Here is a 19,549-nt window from a genome sequence, read left to right on the forward strand (position 1 = left end):
TCAGACACACCAACACACACAGACTGGACACAGTGTGGACAGTCTGTCCTCGGTCCTGATCTCCAGTTGACCGGTGGCTCCTGCTCCTCCCTGTCATGTGTGAGACATGAACACTGAGCAGGTCTTAGCGTGTAACATGTGTGAGCTCATGTGACTCTGTGTTTCATCCTTACACTTTGTGACAGCTGGTGACATTTCAGGGCTTCTAACATTTACAGCACACTCACACACACACACACACACACACACACACACACGCACACACACACGCACACACACACACACACACACACACACACACACACACACACACACACACACACACACACATTCTTGTCTGATTTATTAAACATTTTGTGCTTTGTGTTTCTTTCTTCTGGTCCTATTTGGACCGTGAGCTGCAGCTCTTTGTACCGGGACGAGTAGAACCAGAACCGTGCTGTACTCTGGAGCTGAAGACCTTTAATGTGTAAGAGCCTGAGGAAGCTCAGTGCCAACATTCAGCATAAAGATCTGCTTTACTCCGGCCGCCTAGATTCTCCTACTGAGCTCTTTCTGCCAGTCAGCATCTCATATACGTGTGTGTATGTGTGTGTGTGTGTGTGTACTTTAACCTTTTTGACCGTTTGATCAATAAACATAGGGGAAATCAATCAGTTTTCCAGCAGCTGTTTGCGTCTCAGTGTCAGAGCACATGAAAGAGATCTTAGGTCTCCATCTTATGGTCAAAGACAGAACTACAGGTGTGTGTGTGTGTGTGTGTGTGTGTGTAGGTGTGTGTGTGTGTGTGTGAGCGTGCATGCGTGCCTGCGTGCGTGTGTCTGTGTGTGTGAACATGACTGTAAAATGTAACAAAATGACACTTTACACATTAGATATATTTCTATATTTCCTTTTTCTTTGTGAGTTTCTTGCACGTTTCCGTTTTGACTGTAGGAACCTCTGCTGACCACTAGAGGGAAGCAGAGTGTTGACAGTGATTTTCAATCCTAAATATTGAAAACAAATCAAAGCTGTTGTTCACATCTTGACTTTCTTCATAGATGTGTGTTGGATCAGAACATGATTAGACTTTAGGCCCCACTCTTCCTCTATTTTGAAGAAGAATCTTGCTATTTAGTGCATTAGCGCCCCCACGTGGCCAGCAGAGGAAAGAAGCCAAACTCCGCTACAGGCTGTGAATGACCCGACTGCTCCTCTGCACCTCCTGCTCCAGCTGGACCTAGAGGGCCTTCATGTCACATGACCTATAGGCGTCTCATCCTCCACCTTGATGCATGTGAGACCAACTGGCCAACCAGGTTGAGGCTGGTGGAGTCCAGGTGGCGTTACCTGTGACCCCCCCCCCCCCCCTCATGTGTCCACACACAGCGCCGCGGTGATGAAGAGGAGGAGGAGGAGGGTTATTATCGTTGTTCTTGTTAAACGGGCCGCTCCAGATTTGGTGCAGAGCCTCCGGGTCGCAGCTCGGTTCGGTGTTCCGGCTGTGCTGCCTTCATGTGTCCGTGTGCTGCGTCTTAATTCGTGTTCCGTGATTCTGAAGTCTTCATTAAGTTGCCGTGCGGGGCTGTGACGCGGGCAGAGCGACGCGCTGCTCTTTGCCGCTCTGTGTTCGGAGCTGTGAGCTGACCGGGATTCGCTCCCTGCTCGTGACTTGACGGGCTGAGCTCGGCAACGCACCGCACCGTGAGCTGAAGCTGCGCGGTTTCGGTACCGCCCGGACTCCTCCGCATCCTCGCCCTTTGCTGCCATTTGTCCTGCTGCGTCTCCATCCGGGTCCGCTTTGTTTGCCGACCGGGCCGAACCTCCGCGTGAGACCCGCAGTGAAGGGATCGGAACCGGTGTTCAGGGATGCGGACCGTGTGGGCGCTTTGCTGTGCGGCGCTGCTGGTGAGCGCAGCGCGCGGAGCGCAGAGGTGAGAGAAGCCGCAGCGACCCGCAGCACGCACACGCACACGCACACGCATGATTAGTGTGTGACATTAAAGCCGCTGTGCTCTGCCTCCTCAGTGCCAACGAGCCCAGCAACATGTCCTACGTCAAAGCCACCGTGGACAAGCTGCTGAAGGACTACGACATCCGGCTGCGGCCTGACTTTGGAGGTAAACACGTCAGAGGGGCCGCGGGCTGCGGGCAGTGCGGTGCTTAGTAACGCGGTGTGTGTGTGTGTGTGTGTGTGTGTGTGTGTGTGCGCGCGCGCGCGTTTGTCCCACAGGCGCTCCCGTGGACGTGGGGATGCGCATAGACATCGCCAGCATCGACATGGTGTCTGAGGTGAACATGGTGAGTCCTGCTCCTCCTGCATACACACACACACACACACACACACACAAGCACCAGGAGTGAAAACTGTAGGCTTACTGGAAATGATGGAGGGAAGTTAAAGTAATGATGAAGATGGAGTGATGATGATGACTACGAAGACTGAATCCTTGTGCTGCAGCAGTGCTACCCCCCCAACACACACACACACACACACACACACACACACACACACACAGTTCCAGCGTCACAGAGATGTGCAATGTGACAGAGCCAATCAGAGAGAGAGGGGGGAGGGAGAGAGAGAGAGAGAGAGAGAGAGAGAGAGAGAGAGAGAGAGAGACAGAGAGACAGAGAGAAAGAGACAAAGGGGCAGAGAGGGAGAGAGAGAGAGCAAGAGACAGAGACAGAGAGAGACAGAGAGAGACAGAGAGAGAGGGGGAGAGTTTGGTCCAGGCTCCTCCCCTGACTCTGTCCATCATTGTCTTCTGTCTCAGTTGTTTGTCTTCATCACATTCTTCAGCCTCCATCTTGTTCAGGAAAAAAGGAAATCCATTTCCTGGCGTCACAATCAGCTTCAGCTTCTTCCTGCATGGATTCAGAATACAGGCCCAGTTTGACCTTTGACCCCGGTCACTGCTAGCTGGTGCCTCCAGCTGTTGATGAGGTCGTCTCACTGTGACGCGCCACTGTCAGTCAAACCCAGACGGACGAGACAAAGCGCAGGACATCTGGGGTGTGTGAGGGGTCAGGGTGGAGGTATGGATGTAATGTGTGTGTGTTAACAGCCTAAATGTTCCTCTGGGACACCAGCATGAGGTTCTGACAAGGAGCTCAGTGCATCCATCACACAGAACCAGGCTGAAGGAGCTCAGAGGAAGAGACCACAGGACCAACATGAAGGAAAGAGGATCCTCCAGGAGCAGCTGGAGGAGGAGGCCAGCAGAGGAACATCTGGAGGAGGAGGCCAGCAGAGGAGCAGCTGGAGGAGGCCAGCAGAGGAACAGCTGGAGGAGGAGGCCAGCAGAGGAGCAGCTGGAGGAGGAGGCCAGCAGAGGAGCAGCTGGAGGAGGAGGCCAGCAGAGGAACATCTGGAGGAGGAGGCCAGCAGAGGAACATCTGGAGGAGGAGGCCAGCAGAGGAGCATCTGGGACACTTTGCTTTGCTCAGCATGATGGGTTTGGACGAATGGACTGATGATGATGAGCAGAGACCTGTGACCTCCTGTGACCTCCTTTGACCTTTGGCTGGCACAGAAACGCTTCATTGAAAGCTGCTTAGGAGTTAAGGCCGACGCCCACAAACAAATTCTTTCAAATGTCCTCTGTGTTTTCTGTCAGCGGCGTTTTGATATGTGAGTTTATATACTGCGTTTCTATGGCGACCTTCACTTTGTCCATGTTTTCAAGCACAAAGCAGAAAAGTCAGGTTTGTGTTTGCTGACAGAGGGAGTGTGTGTGTGTGTGTGTGGGGGCGTGTGTGTGTGTGTGTGTGTGTGTGTGTGTGTGTGTGTGTGTGTGTGTGAGCCCAGCTGCTTACAGGATGAAGATGAATGTGAGTCAGAGCTAAAAGTTTGTAATCCAATAAGTGAACACATCCAGTGACATAATTACATTTCTGCCACATTTATTCATTCAGACGCTTTTATCCAAAGTAACATCAGCCTCAGACAGGAAGTGTGAAGCTTCAGGCTTCAACACTAAACTCTAACCTTTTTAAAGACACATTCTGGTGATCTCACAAAACCTTCATCATCTTCATCATCTTCATCATCCTTATCATTTTCATCATCTTCATCATCTTCATCTCCTTCCCCTCTGGCCTCTGTGTTCCTCTGTCAGTGTGTAGATGTTCTTCTTCTCTAATGGACTCTTATGGATCCATGTGGTTGTTTCTTCTAAAGCACAAAGAGAGAAGTTCCACTCTCATAGGTTGTTTCCGTGGCGATGAGTTGTGACTTAGCTAAAAGTGGAGAAGAAGGACAGAGGAGTAAGGGAGCGAGGGAGGGATTGAGCCGTCTCTCTTTCCACGTGTATGTGGGAGCGTGCTGGTGTTGGCATGGAAACAAGAGGAGGGATGAGCTCATGCTGCTTGATTGGGATCAGAGTGAAAGCAGCCGATCAAGGATCAATACCAATGTTTCATCAAGGTGTAATGTGCCACTACATGTTCCTGATTGGCTGCTTTGGTCCAATCAGATCAGGAAACCTCCAACATTCTTCCACTCACCTCAAAGGCATGCAGGTAACCATTGCAACACCTCTGCCACCCTATTGGTTACATAGCAACGTGTTCTCATGTACCAGTGCACCTCCTTATCTGACCAGCAGAGGGCGGAGAACACAGAGGAGCGAACACGAAGGGCGAACATGAAGAGCGAACAATGAAGAGCGAACAATGAAGAGCGAACACGAAGGGCGAACACGAAGGGCGAACACGAAGGGCGAACACGAAGGGCGAACAATGAAGGGTGAACAATGAAGAGCGAACAATGAAGAGCGAACACAAAGGACGAACATGAAGGGCGAACACGAAGGGCGAACAATGAAGGGTGAACACGAAGAGCGAACACGAAGGGCGAACACGAAGGGCGAACAATGAAGGGTGAACATGAAGGGCGAACACGAAGAGCGATCACGAAGAGCGAACATGAAGGGCGAACACGAAGAGCGATCACGAAGGGCGAACACGAAGGGCGAACACGAAGAGCGAACACGAAGAACGAACACGAAGGGCGAACACGAAGAGCGAACACGAAGGGCGAACACGAAGGGCGAACACGAAGAGCGAACACGAAGAACGAACACGAAGGGCGAACACGAAGAGCGAACACGAGGAGAGAACACGAAGAACGAACACGAAGGGCGAACACGAAGAGCGAACACCAGGAGAGAACACGAAGAACGAACACGAAGAGCGAACAATGAAGAGCGAACAATGAAGAACGAACACGAAGAGCGAACACGAGGAGCGAACACGAGGAGCGAACACGAGGAGAGAACACGAGGAGAGAACACAAAGAGAGAACACGAGGAGAGAACACGAAGGCTAACATATAAGAAGGAAAGAAAGGATCTAAATGTAAATTGTGTCGTTGTAAAGAGTTCCTGTAGCCCCTCCCCCCCCCCCCCCTGCAGGAGGAATGAGGTCAGGCAGCACTGCAGACTCTCTACTGCACCAACACAGAGGAAGAAGAGTGAAGCTTCCTCACATATCACTGAAGGAAAATGCAGGGAAACAGGAAATGCCCCCCCATGTGTGTGTGTGTGTGTGTGTGTGTGTGTGTGTTTTGCGCTGCACTTTGCTGCAGCTTGTTCACACTCATGTGCTTGATGACATGCAGCTCACGTTGAGGCTGTCGCTCTGCACCGACACGCTGAGGCCATGATGGCACACACACACACACACACACACACACACACACACATACACACACACACACACACTCTGCCCTCCTTACTGGCTCCTTCAGGAGGCAGCAGATTCTCACTGAGTGATGTCATCTCCATGTGATCTGTGACGCAAAAGCTGCAGGCTGCGTAACAAAGAATCCTTCAAATGTGTAGAAGCTGAGGAGCAGCTGATCTCTGATCTCTGGGTGATGTGACAGAAACATCTGTGATGATGTCAGTGATTCTCCACATCCCTCCTCAGCGTTCCCTCCTCATTGTTCCCTCCTCATTTTTCCCTCCTCAGCGTTCCCTCCTCATTGTTCCCTCCTCATTGTTCCCTCCTCATTGTTCCCTCCTCAGCGTTCCCTCCTTAGCGTTTCCTCCTCAGTGTTCCCTCCTCAGCGTTTCATCCTCATTTTTTCATCCTCATTGTTCCCTCCTCATTGTTCCCTCCTCAGCGTTCCCTCCTCAGCGTTCCCTCCTCATTGTTCCCTCCTCAGCGTTCCCTCCTCAGCGTTCCCTCCTCATTATTCCCTTCTCATTTTTCCCTCCTCAGTGTTCCCTCCTCATTATTCCCTCCTCAGCGTTCCCTCCTCAGCGTTCCCTCCTCATTGTTCCCTCCTCAGCGTTCCCTCCTCATTATTCCCTTCTCATTATTCCCTCCTCATTTTTCCCTCCTCAGCGTTCCCTCCTCATTGTTCCCTCCTCATTTTTCCCTCCACAGCGTTCCCTCCTCAGCGTTCCCTCCTTAGTGTTTCCTCCTCAGCGTTTCATCCTCATTTTTTCATCCTCATTTTTTCATCCTCATTGTTCCCTCCTCATTGTTCCCTCCTCAGCGTTCCCTCCTCAGCGTTCCCTCCTCATTGTTCCCTCCTCAGCGTTCCCTCCTCAGCGTTCCCTCCTCATTATTCCCTTCTCATTTTTCCCTCCTCAGCGTTCCCTCCTCAGCGTTCCCTATTCAGCGTTCCCTCCTTAGCGTTCCCTTCTCAGCGTTTCCTCCTCATTGTTCCCTCCTCATTTTTCCCTTCTCAGCGTTCCCCCCTCAGCGTTCCCTCCTCAGCGTTTCCTCCTCATTGTTCCCTCCTCAGCGTTCCCTCCTTAGCGTTTCCTCCTCAGCGTTCCCTCCTCCTTGTTCCCCTCTCCTTGTTCCCTCCTCAGCGTTTCCTCCTCATTGTTCCCTCCTCAGCGTTCCCTCCTCCTTGTTCCCTCCTCAGCGTTCCCTCCTCAGCGTTCCCTCCTCAGCGTTCCCTCCTCATTGTTCCCTCCTCAGCGTTCCCTCCTCAGTGTTCCCTCCTCATTATTCCCTTCTCATTTTTCCCTCCTCAGCGTTCCCTCCTCAGCGTTCCCTATTCAGCGTTCCCTCCTTAGCGTTCCCTTCTCAGCGTTTCCTCCTCATTGTTCCCTCCTCATTTTTCCCTTCTCAGCGTTCCCCCCTCAGCGTTCCCTCCTCAGCGTTTCCTCCTCATTGTTCCCTCCTCAGCGTTCCCTCCTTAGCGTTTCCTCCTCAGCGTTCCCTCCTCCTTGTTCCCCTCTCCTTGTTCCCTCCTCAGCGTTTCCTCCTCAGTGTTCCCTCCTCAGCGTTCCCTCCTCCTTGTTCCCTCCTCCTTGTTCCCTCCTCAGCGTTTTCTCCTCATTGTTCCCTCCTCAGCATTCCCTCCTCAGCGTTTCCTCCTCATTGTTCCCTCCTCAGCGTTCCCTCCTCAGCGTTCCCTCCTCAGCATTCCCTCCTCAGCGTTTCCTCCTCATTGTTCCCTCCTCAGCATTCCCTCCTCCTTGTTCCCTCCTCAGCGTTCCCTCCTCAGCGATCTCTCCTCAGCGTTCCCTCCTCAGCCTTCCCTCCTCAGCATTCCCTCCACAGCGTTCCCTCGGAGGTGAAGCAGTTAAAGTGGAGCACATGCAGCTTCATGTCCACGTGCCTCTGAGGTTCTTCAGCCTGCTTGGCTGTTTTTCAGAAAGTTTGCTTTCCTGCAGCTTGAGAGGAAACGCATGAGTCAGCATCTTTCCAAAGTGCAGCTGAAGCTGCAAAGCTGTGAGCTGAATCTTAACAGACTGATGCTGATCTGCATTCAGCACATGAAAGATGTTGAAGACAAATCAGTGGCTCATACATGCAGAGGACAGTGAGCACCCGAGGCTTAAGCCACACACATGACTGATCTGAACACGTGAAGCTTCTGCTGCACCAAATGTTTCTGCGTCTGCACCAAAGCCTAACTTGTCCCGTTCTGATTGGCTGATGGATGCGTACATGAAGGGGCGCGGCCTCTATTGGCTCTGAAGGTCAGACAGACTCTGGGTCCAGGTCACTCAGGCTGATCAACAGGAAGCTGCTGTCAAATCATCTCAATCATCACCACTGTCTCCTCCTTTCCTTTCCTTCATTTCATGTTTGCTGCTTATGTTGTGTTACTCTGAACCAACCACAATCTGAGGAGGAGGAGGAGTAGATTACAAGTTCTTCATGACATGATGATGACGATGAGTTGAGTCTTACAAGGGCATCAGAACACACACACACACACACACACACACACGCACACACACACACACACACACACACACACACACGTTGGTTAAGCTTTTCCCCATCACATATGAACTGACTAAGGATTTGTGCAAGTTTGATTAATTTTAATGTGTTTACCAGTTTCAACAATTATGAGACTCGGGACTCGTGCACCACGAGTCGTGCAAGCAAAGGTGACAGATCTTTGCTGAAGGTGAAATTGTGCTCCTCTTCCTCTTCCTGCAGGACTACACCATCACCATGTACTTCCAGCAGTCGTGGCGGGACAAGCGTCTGTCCTACACCGGCATTCCTCTCAACCTCACGCTGGACAACCGTGTGGCCGACCAGCTGTGGGTCCCTGACACGTACTTCATCAACGACAAGAAGTCCTTCGTCCACGGAGTGACGGTGAAGAACCGAATGATCAGACTGCACCCGGACGGAACGGTGCTGTACGGGCTGAGGTACACACACACACACACACACACACACACACACACACACGCACACACACACACACACACTCATGCTGGCTTTGTGTCAGCCAATCACAGCACAAGATTGGAACTAATGGTTCTTAAACCTTAGTGGCTCTAAAGACAGACAGCAGTGCACCACTGCCCCCCACCCAGTGTTTGTGTGTGTGTGTGTGTCTCTGTGTGTGTTCGGTGTGTGTGTGTGTGTGTGTGTGTGTGTGTTTTGCTCGGTCAGCAGCATGTTTGCTTTGGTGAGGCAGGTGGCCGAGCAGCAGGGCCGCATACCAACACTACCGACACCTTTTTCCATGGCAACAGCACTTACAGTGGTGTTACCATGGCAGCGTGTCAGCGTGATGCTGTCGTCCCCTCTCTGGGCTCACTGTCACTTCTTTGTGACCCTCAGAGGTCACATCCTGCTAGCTGTGTGTGTGTGTGTGTGTGTGTGTGTGTGACACAGGAGCCAATGAGCTTCACACCAAACAGCTTCGAACACATGCATGAAGAAACATTTGAACAAAGATGAAAAGAATCAAATCAAAATGAGGCCACAGACCAGAGCAGAGGGGCAAAATGCAGCTACATGCTAAAGTCATGCTAAAGTCATGCTAAAGACACGCTAAAGACACAGGTATATTACATGTGACTCTGTGCTTATGAAGCAGTCTGTGTGAGTCCACACACACACAGAAACACACACAGCTACACACACACACACAGAAACACACACGCGCACACACACACACACACACACACACACTGACCTTGAACTTTTATTCCAGCGAGCAGCTTTTTCTTCCATTAGAGATGAAATGCTGAGTCACTGTTTCTTTCTGCCGACTCATTCTGCTGTAAATGATTTGTTCTGTGACAGAGTGTGAGTGAAGGAACATGGCTGCACTGTGTTAGGTGTGTGTGTTAGGTGTGTTGGGTGTGTGTGTGTTGGGTCTGTTAGGTGTGTGTGTGTGTGTGTGTTAGGTGTGTTTCTGTGAGTACAGCTGACTACCAGCAGGTGTCAGTGTTGAGACATAACACCCTCAAAACTAAGGAAGATAAGAGATCCAGCAATCATCCAGCTCTGTGGCTGCAGCTCTGTTAACTGCTTTCATCTCTGAAATGAAACACAAAGTGGTAGTGAAGCGTCTGATTGGGAGGATTTGAGTGTTAATTCTCAATTATTCATGTTTGTAATTATGATGAAGCTCTGACTTCAGGAGTGTGTGTGTGTGTGTGTGTGTGTGTGTAGATGTTCCAGCTGTAGTTTCAGTGACTGTACCTTTGCGTTGACAGGATCACCACCACTGCAGCCTGCATGATGGATCTGCGTCGTTACCCTCTGGACGAGCAGAACTGCACCCTGGAGATCGAAAGCTGTGAGTATTTGCAGAACACATCACTCTGGAAGAGGTTTGAACATGGACCCTGGTGGAAAACAATGTCCGCGCCTTGAAAGGGGACTTCCAGGTTCCCTGAAATAAACATAACCCAGCTTGTCCACTGAGTGGCGCTGTAGCAATGGGCAAATGGAAGGGGGTAGTTACTGTCCTTACCAAGAAATAGAGCTTACAGAGAGGCACCAGAGCTGCAGGTCTGGTCTCCTCTGGACCAGGCTGATAGAAACCAGCAGAACTTCCCCAGTAAAGGTCAAAGGTCACATGGACACAAACACTAAACACCTAAAGGAAACTTCCTGTAACACATCTGAGCTAAAGTTGGACTCTAACTCTCTGTGAGACTCTCTTTGACTCTGGACTTCATTTATTTTTACTCCAACCCCTTTTTAGTGCGTCTTCTGGTGGTGAAGCCCCTGGTGGTGAAGGATGGTATTACTCATGGATCGGTCCATTTTTTGTAGTCATCGATCCCAAAGGATTGCTTCTGCATGTATTGATTGATTGATGTATTGATGTATTGATTACCTTTGTATGGTTGGTTGAGGCTTTGTTTTGTTTCTCAGACGGATACACCACAGACGACATCGAGTTCTACTGGCAGGGAGGAAGTAACGCCGGCTCCGTCACTGGAGTGGAGAACATCGAGCTGCCTCAGTTCGACATTATCGACTATCAAACGCTGTCCAAGAAAGCCGTGTTCGCCACAGGTCACTGCCATTTTCCTTTACATGGGAACAAACAAACAGACAAGTTGTGTTACATGGAAGACAGCAGAGGAAACCTCCTTTCTCCACCTTCTAAGCCGTTATTGTCTCCCTGGTATTGTTGGGGGCGTTACTGAGGATGATTGATTATTTCTAATATTCCATGAATAGCCTGAGTGTTTCCTGCTGACCACATAGCTTATAGGAACCTTGTGTGGTGCCAGGTGGTTAAGATGGCGGTGAGCTGGGCTGAAGGCTTTGTCTGATGTTTGATACGGTCTCTGCTTTGTCTCCTCTCAGGCTCGTATCCTCGTTTGTCTCTGAGCTTCAAGCTGAAGAGGAACATTGGTTATTTCATCCTGCAAACATACATGCCCTCCACACTGATCACCATCCTATCCTGGGTCTCCTTCTGGATCAACTACGATGCCTCGGCAGCCAGAGTAGCCTTAGGTCAGTGGCTTTTGAATCCTCGACATGTCCCTTGTCCCACAGCATTCAGGACAGGTCAGCACCCCTGAAGGTCCCACAGGGCTCTATGGAGCTTCTGATGCTGAGTTATCGTCCCAGCACTTTGATGCGATGCGGCTCTCTGGTCAGTCGAACGCTCTTTGGAGTTCTGCTGAACACTAAGATACATAAGCTCCATGTTCGTCCAGGTTCAGCAGGATAAACACACGGCTTCCAAAAAATACTTTGATTCCTTTGTCTTTGCCCTCAGGTATAACCACGGTCCTGACCATGACCACCATAAACACCCACCTTAGAGAGACGCTACCCAAGATCCCTTATGTGAAGGCCATAGACATCTACCTGATGGGCTGCTTCGTGTTTGTCTTCCTGGCACTGCTGGAGTACGCCTTCGTCAACTACATCTTCTTTGGCCGAGGGCCTCACCTGCAGAAGAAGGTGGCAGAGAAAGCAGCAAAGTCCAACAACGAGAACAGAAGCAGAATGGAGAGCAACAAGGTGCAGGTGAGAAGGTTTCATGGACAAGACCCACATGTTCTGACCGCCTCCAGGTTTGGGTCCATCATCACCAATGTTTACATGCAACATGTTTGGACCCATCCGGACAAAACATCAATCTGTTTGAGTGCTGCATGTCCTATGAGTGAGTGGGCGTGGCTCATATGAGTGAGTGGGCGTGGCTCACATGAGCGAGTGGGCGTGGCTCACATGAGCGAGTGGGCGTGGCTCAAACCTGGTACACACGAAGGAAACGTCCAATGAAGGTATTGTTATATTGTGAGAATGCTCTTGTGCGCCCTCAGGTGGACGCTCACGGGAACATCCTCCTGACCAACCTCACCAGTGAGATGGGCGGAGTGGACATGATGGGGGCGCTCACCGACCCACGGGCCACCATGTTTTCCTACGACAGCGCCAGCATTCAGTACCGTAAGCCCATGACCGGCCGAGACCTGTACGGACACTCGGCGCTGGACCGACCGGTCGGCCACAAAAAGAGCCGCCTGCGGAAGAAAGCGTCACAGCTCAAAGTCAAGATCCCTGACCTCACAGACGTCAACGCCATAGACAAGTGGTCTCGTGTCATCTTCCCCATCACCTTCACCTTCTTCAACCTGGTCTATTGGCTTTACTACGTCCACTAGGGGGCGCCGGTGAGCCCGGCGGAGATGAGTTTGTTGAGGAGCCGACGGCTCAGCCGGCTCAGCCTGTTCATGTAGATCCTGTTATGGGAAAAGGAAGTGCTGGATATCTTTACAATGTAAATACAATTTAATATATAATATATAAATATATATATAAAACAGAGGTATAATTTATTAAAATTCTCTTTTTGCTGTACTCATCCATACAAAATAGAAATAGACCAAGTTAATATGGAATTTAAGACAAAGTAAAGTTAAAGTATTTCTAAGTCCAAACTTGCCAAACTGGAGGTCGATGACTCATCAGGCTTTGTTTGATCTTTTCTCTCCTTATATTCTTACAGTTTGTGCATGAGAACTGAACACAACTTTGATTTGCTTCTATGCTGCAGAGAAAAAAGCCCAGAGCAAAAAGAGAGCAAAGAGTTTAGAGAGGAAGTCAAGTCCTTTAACCTGCATGGAGCCATCTGACAGGAAGTCCTGTGTGTGTGTGTGTGTGTGTGTGTGTGTGTGTGGGTGTATGTGTGTGTGTGTTTGTGTGTTAAAGCAATACTACAGCGATTTTGCAATGTTTCCTGATCTTCATCTCCTTCACCTCTGACCTCTGTCATCATGTAGATGTTCTCCTCCTCTTCAGGTCTGTAGGTCTCTGATGGACCCTTATGGATCCATGATCACGTGTTAGTGCCTCTAAAGATTAGATACACACTCATATGTTGACCTCTGACCCTGAACCCTCTGTATGTTGTCATGGATCTCTAGCCTATAGTAACTCTGAACGTTAACCTTTGTGGAGGGTGGAACCACATGGATCCATAAGGGTCCATCAAAGACCTACACACCTACACACCTACACACACACACACACACACACAGAGGTCAGAGGTGAAGGAGATGAAGAGGATGAAGAGGATGAAGGTTGTGACCTTGTTGGGCTTTAGTCTGCTCTCCTGACTCACAGGTTCCTGTGTGTCTCTGCGTGTTTGCTGCCTTTTGCACTGTAACAGACTGAGTTGTCTTTGATTTGCGTAAGAAGCTTTGCAGCTCTGTGGACTCTGTATTATAATCACGCCGTAAGCTTTGGAACAATCATCATATTTAAGGTAAATACAGGACGGATGTTAATTGGAACTCTCTAAAACAACCCGGCAACATTCTCACAGCATCTGTGAGTGTAAACGTCTTTCTTTCAAAGAAATCAGGTAAAGACTGAGCGATGATGTCGTGCTTTCAGAAACAGAAGATGAAACATGTGGCCCTGATGGAACACGCAGCACATGTGGGCTTCGTGAACACGCTCCTCCTGATCTGGACCCCCCGGGGGGCTCTGTCTCACCACACACACACTGTGGTCAGATCCAGATCCAGATGGCCTCGTCTTCCCGCTCGCTCTCATTGATGAAGTCATTTTGATTGATCTCAGCTGAGTCGGCGGTTGACGGTCTCAGAGTCTGGAAGAGACAAACGGGGAACGACACAGCAACGCTTCTGTCAACGAGTGAAGAAGACCTGGGAGCATCAGTGTGCATGTTTCTGCACAGGAAGTGGCGTCCAGGCGCTGCGTGGCTGGAGGTCCTCACACATCTCCAGGCTCTGATGGTTCTGCTGGAGCTTCTGGTCCTGCTGTTACATCTTTGAGCCACAGGATCTCAGCTTTGCCACGATGCATTTCTCCCTTCCCATCTCCACGTCAGCGCCCCCTGGGGGAGGACGTGTTGTGGTCCAGCTTCACCTTGGCTGCGTGTTTTAATCAGAGCTCAAGAGAAAAGGATCCAAAAGCTTCTCCAGGACACAATAATAGCAGTTTGCTCTCCTCATGGCTGAATATTGTGCCTTCAACCAGAATCTCAATATTTTCACAGGGTTTAACTGAAACTGAACTTCTATGTAGTGAGTAGAGTTTAAGAATCATCTTGTACTTTTTTAGAGCAACAGGAAGCAGGAAGCAGCAGAGGACGAGACGTCGAGTTTATTATCTCAGACATTCCAGCATTATGATGACAATCTTTAGAATTCAATGCTGAAACTCCTGCAGAGACACTGAGGACAGGGAGACAGACATGAAGACGAGCCGTGTCTCTGTGGACAGACTGAAGACGAGCTGTGTCTCTGTGGACAGACTGAAGACGAGCCGTGTCTCTGTGGACAGACTGAAGACGAGCCGTGTCTCTGTGGACAGACTGAAGACGAGCCGTGTCTCTGTGGACAGACTGAAGACGAGCCGTGTCTCTGTGGACAGACTGAAGACGTCAGACTGTTTTTTTCTGGAGGATTTTTGCTGAACTTATGTAAAATTACTGTACAATTTTTCTCTCATGCTCTGTGTGTGTGTGTGTGTGTGTGTGTGTGTGTGTGTGTGTGTGTGTGTGTGTGTGTGTGTGTGTGTGTGTGTGTGTGTGTGTGTGCATGTGAGAGCACGTGGATGTGTGTACGAGGAAGAAAACAAAATGGAAATTTAAATTTTGTGTCGACTTATCGAGACTTCAAAGAACAAAATCAAATAAAAGCAGAAACTACCAACAACAGACTGTCTCTCTCACACACACACTCAAGCAGACAGGCGCGCACACACACACACACACATCTAACCACGGCGACACCAAGTCTGTTACAGATTGATGAGTAAAAACATTAAGTTTAGATTCTAAAGGAAAAACAGACTTCAGATGAGGATTAGACAAGAGTTTATTACACACACACACACACACACACACACACACACACACACACACACACACACACACACACACACACACACACACACACACACACACACACACACACACACACACACACACACACACACACACACACACACACACACACACACCTCATTTCAGTTGTAGCAGCACCTGAAAGACACAAACACAACCAGACAAACCAGTTAGTCAGTCTGACCCCTGAGACCTCCTGAGACCCCTGAGACCTCCTGAGACCCCTGATACCCCTGAGACCTCCTGAGACCTCCTGAGACCTCCTGAGACCCCTGAGACCTCCTGAGACCTCCTGATACCCCTGAGACCTCCTGAGACCTCCTGAGACCCCTGAGACCCCTCTGAGGTTTTGCCATATCTGTAAAGATAAACTTGAATCTACACTGAAAGTGTTTCTTCGTCTTCTCAAAGTGTAATTTCAGCTCTCCTCATCTTCATCACTCCAGGCTCCTCCCCTGAGCTCACACTGTGCTGCATGCTAACACACACCTTGTTAGCAGCTTCTAGTGATGACACAAGTGTGTTGAGCTCATCTCGGTTCATCTCCATGGTGACAGGCCGCATGGCTGCGTCCTCTCTCACGTCAAAGCTGAGGCTGAGCAGAGGAGTCTGCAGAGACGAAATCTTGTCGCTAGACAGCGCCAACTGCAGGCGGAGGAGGGAAATGCAGAGAAACAAACACGACCATGGAGCAGCTGTCAATCAATGTGTTTAGAGTGTGAGGGGGCGCGGCTGCGTCACCTTCAGCTCCCAGTCAAAGTCCTGCAGAGTGCTGCTGGAGACGGTGCTGGTTCTGTCCAGGAGAGCTCGCTGGATCTCCTCCCGCCTGGACCTCAACACGCTCAGCACGGCCTCAGAGTAGCTGCTGCCGCCGCCGCCGCCACCTGCCAGACCTTCTAGGACCTGTACACACACACACACACACACACACACACACACACACACACACACACAGGTGTGACATCGTTGAGGTGTGACATCATTGAGCCGTGACATCATCGAGGTGTCTCACCTCTTCATCACAGCTGCTGTTTCCCACTGCCAGGCTGAAGAGTGCAGACAGAGCGTCAGTCAGCTGCAGCCACTCCTCTGGGCTCCAGGGGGCGCTGTACTCAGCCTGACGTGGAGGCTCGCGACCGCAGAGGCCGTCCACCACCCTGTGACACAGCTGAGGGACAGACCAGAGGGAAGGAGGCGACTGAAGGAGACAAGCAGCAGCTGCACACTGACACATGAAGGAAACCAGAAAAGACGCCTTCACAATAAAAGAAGGGGCAACAGCTAACACCGGAATCCTTCACAATAAAAGCGATAGCTAACAAATAATGATGGTGATAGACTGAATCATGTTGAGACTCTACAGATGACACCAAGTTCACCTTCGAACAATCACAAGCTGCACTTATTTCAGAAAAATAACGAGGTCTGAATATTAGCCGTGTAAACTTTTCATTTCCGGTTCCGGTCATTTGGTTGTTGGAACATCATCTCACTTGAGTCCAGCAGGCTGGATCGTTGCTTGGTGACCGTTTGTTTGGATGTTTCTGTAAGTATCAATGTTTAACACTCCGAACTAACGATGCTGCTCGCGCGTCGCCTTTACGTCGCCACTTTAGCCGTAAACACAATCAGACTGTCGCGCTACAGCCCGATGATGACGTAACGGCTTGATGTAAACATCGGTGATCACCCTGCTAACAGATCGAAGCTTTGTTACTCACGTTTGGACATTCTGTCAGCGGTAACCTGCTCAGTAAAGCCAGCATGGCGCGTTCAAGCTCCGCCGCTGGGTCAGGCCAGATCAGCTGATCTCAGTCACGTGGGAGGCTGGCTGCGTTCACGTGCATTCGTAGAAATCGGTACTCATTGAGTCGCTGTGATTAATGGAACAGGAAGTCGGTGTTGTGATCAGGTAGGAGATGTATGTTTGTGCCACATTTGACCTTTACATCAAAGGTCATCCCCGCCCTCGTCAGCTGATGTTGTGTGTGTCGGCAGTGATTGACAGGTGAAGTTATGATCGTTTTGATTGTAGTGTTTGCGTCAAAAGCGGAGCAGGGTTACAGCGGTTCACATTCACGTTGCCAGATCTGGAGACAAACAAGCAAACGGAGCTCAGACATTTTTACTTTTCTCATATTGTCATAAAATTAAGTCTTTAACAAATACTGACGTCTAAATAAGAAAGACAAACTCTGTTCAAAGCGTCACAGTTTACAGCTGTAGGTTATGGAGCTGAATCATTGTGGAAATAAACCAACACGGATTTATAAGCGAGCTCTTCTTCATTTCAGCGGACCTGGCAACGCGGGTTCACTTCCTGCTTGGCCCGGCAGGCGGCAGGTGAATCGACCGACAGAGGCTGAGCCCGGTCAGTCAGACTCAGTCCCTTCCGCGTCTGAGCGAGAGAGCCCGGTAAGACACACACACACACACACACACACACACGCACACACACACACACACAACGTTAGAGGAGAGAGAGAGAGAGTGAGCGAGAGAGAGAGTGACTGAGGGAGGGCGTGAGGAAGGGAGTGAGCAGCTAATGGAGACCAGCAGTGTGACACCTTGGTCACGTGACTGGAGTGTGTGTGTGTGTGTGTGTGTGTGTGTGTGTGTGTGTGTGTGTGTGTGTGTGTGTGTGTGTGTGTGTGTGTGTCTGTGTCTGTGTCTGTGTCTGTGTCTGTGTGTGTGTGTGTGTGTGTGTGTGTGTGTGTGTGAGGGCTTGACATAATCAACATACCAGATCATGTAAATAGGTGGATTTGCATAGACGTGTGTCGTCGTGTCACAATGAGGAAAGACTGCTGCGTCAGGTAAAAACAACAATGGTAAACAAGCTGAGCATCAAAAGTATGACTTCTGTAAACAGCAGTACAAAGCTGGCAGGTCCATGTCCTCCTGATCATCCCTGTCTTTGTCTCTGCAGGTCCATGTCCTCCTGATCGTCCCCGGAGCTCAGAGGACGCCTGCCTGAGCCGTCTCCATGGAGCGTCTCCACTGGGTGCGCCATCGCTGCCGCCAGCTACTGACCGGTAACCCAGACGGAGCCTGGTACTCGGCCCCTCAGGGTCTGCAGGGCAAGGCCCCCCACAGCTCCCCTCACAGGCTGGGGGGGACGCGGAGGACAGTGTTTGCTCTCCATGGTCCTCACCAGCAGGAGTATGAAAACATCTGCACAGGATATAAAGGCAACGCCATCCGGACCACCAAGTACACCCTGTGGAGCTTCATCCCCATGAACCTCTTCCAGCAGTTTCACAGGTGAGACCTAGTCTTTGATGAAGTGGCCTTCCAGGGTTTCACACACCTAGTCCACCAAACCAGACCTCAGACCTCAGACCTCAGACCTCAGACCTCAGCCTGCAGCCTGATTCATCCCTCCAGGTGCTACAGAGTCCAGTGCCACGCTTTGCGCCGCGCTGGCCATGGCTCCGAGCGATGAAGCTGCTGAATCAGCGGCGGTTTGAAGCTCTCCAGTGGGCGATGGAGCAGAGGACACATGATGTTTACCTGCTTCAGATCAGATGTGTTTGTGTCAGAACATCTGCAGCTGCTCCTTCATTCACAGCTGGCACAAACCTGAATGACTGACTCGCTCAGAGGTTCCTCTCCTTCTCCTTCCAGCGTTTATTTATGCAGATTGGCTGCATGCTTGATTCTCTGCACATGTTAGCAAAGGGAGTGGCTGCAACACCTGAAGTCTGTAATATGGAGGGCTGTCCACATACTTTTGGCAGTATAGATATACATGCAGGGCGTCGTGAGGACAAACAGTAGAAGAAGAACGTAGATGTGCTTCTCATAACATCATCACACAATTCACTGAGGGAATTCAGGAGATAAGTTGAGCTTTTATTGTGAAGGGCAGAAAGAAGAAGTCTTTCCTGTGGTCTTTAGAGCGTCACAGGCTGTGTGAAGGTGAAGGTGAGGAGACTCTGAATGTTGTGTTTCCCTCTCACCTGCTGCTCTGCTCCTTCCTGTGCAGGGCCGCTAACCTCTACTTCCTCTTCCTGGTGTTGCTGAATTGGGTCCCGGTTGTTGAAGCCTTTCAGAAGGAAATCACCATGATCCCTCTGCTGCTGGTCCTCCTGGTCATCGCCATCAAAGACGCCCTGGAAGACTACAGACGCTACCTGTTTGACCGGAAGGTCAACAACAACGTTGTGAGAGTTTACAGTGGGTGAGTGAGGCTCCGGTTCTGTTCTGCTCCACCAAACACAATGGATCCAAAAGCTGAACCGTCACACGCAGACACATCCTGTCTGCGTGATCCGTACGTGGAAGTGGCGAGTTGACCTGCAGACCCATGCTGGTCCCAGTTGGCGCTATTCTGTTAGAATCAGCTTTACTATTATCTGTTTGTTTGCTCAGAACCTCATGATGGTCAGAGGAGGACTCAGCACTGTAACGCTGACCTGTGTGTGTGTGTGTGTGTGTGTGTGTGTGTGTGTGTGTGTGTGTGTGTGTGTGTGTGTGTGT

General features: G+C 50.3%; 3 protein-coding genes across 9 annotated transcripts in view; 2 read left to right on the forward strand and 1 right to left on the reverse strand.

The window, feature by feature from the left end:
- Positions 1-1,996: 1,996 nt before the first annotated feature.
- Positions 1,997-12,449, forward strand: gabrb1 (gamma-aminobutyric acid type A receptor subunit beta1). Its single transcript, XM_076157033.1, has 8 exons — positions 1,997-2,102; positions 2,216-2,283; positions 8,407-8,627; positions 9,930-10,012; positions 10,597-10,740; positions 11,038-11,190; positions 11,459-11,706; positions 12,012-12,449. Exons 1-8 carry the CDS (start codon positions 2,030-2,032, stop codon positions 12,351-12,353), a joined length of 1,332 nt encoding a protein of 443 aa, XP_076013148.1. The 5' UTR covers positions 1,997-2,029; the 3' UTR covers positions 12,354-12,449.
- A 1,858-nt stretch (positions 12,450-14,307) lies between these two features.
- Positions 14,308-16,897, reverse strand: commd8 (COMM domain containing 8). Of its 3 annotated transcripts, none has more exons than XM_076157039.1 (6): positions 16,789-16,892; positions 16,080-16,292; positions 15,809-15,970; positions 15,557-15,712; positions 15,184-15,205; positions 14,308-14,582 (listed from the first exon to the last, which is right to left on the reverse strand). In XM_076157039.1, exons 1-5 carry the CDS (start codon positions 16,831-16,833, stop codon positions 15,185-15,187), a joined length of 597 nt encoding a protein of 198 aa, XP_076013154.1. In that variant the 5' UTR covers positions 16,834-16,892; the 3' UTR covers positions 14,308-14,582; position 15,184. The 3 variants fall into 3 exon arrangements, with proteins under 3 accessions (XP_076013154.1, XP_076013155.1, XP_076013156.1); XM_076157040.1 differs by having other exon boundaries at positions 14,308-14,593; XM_076157041.1 differs by having other exon boundaries at positions 14,308-15,205; positions 16,080-16,235; positions 16,789-16,897.
- Positions 16,322-19,549, forward strand: part of atp10d (ATPase phospholipid transporting 10D) — a 17,204-nt gene continuing 13,976 nt past the window's right edge. Inside the window, exons 1-4 of one of the 5 annotated variants that reach the window (XM_076157035.1) lie at positions 16,322-16,613; positions 17,362-17,482; positions 17,997-18,331; positions 19,056-19,250. In XM_076157035.1, coding sequence (XP_076013150.1) covers positions 18,054-18,331; positions 19,056-19,250 — 473 coding nt within the window. In that variant the 5' untranslated portion in view covers positions 16,322-16,613; positions 17,362-17,482; positions 17,997-18,053. Of the gene's footprint in view, positions 16,614-16,903; positions 16,980-17,361; positions 17,483-17,517; positions 17,884-17,996; positions 18,332-19,055; positions 19,251-19,549 lie in introns of those variants that run through there. The other 4 variants (XR_012964079.1, XM_076157034.1, XM_076157037.1 and 1 more) reach the window with 4 other exon arrangements.

This window comes from Genypterus blacodes, unplaced genomic scaffold (genome assembly GCF_046128005.1).
Source record: "Genypterus blacodes isolate CSIRO-AG114 ecotype Tasmania unplaced genomic scaffold, CSIRO-AGI_Gbla_v1 ptg000071l_1, whole genome shotgun sequence".
NCBI lineage: Eukaryota > Metazoa > Chordata > Actinopteri > Ophidiiformes > Ophidiidae > Genypterus > Genypterus blacodes.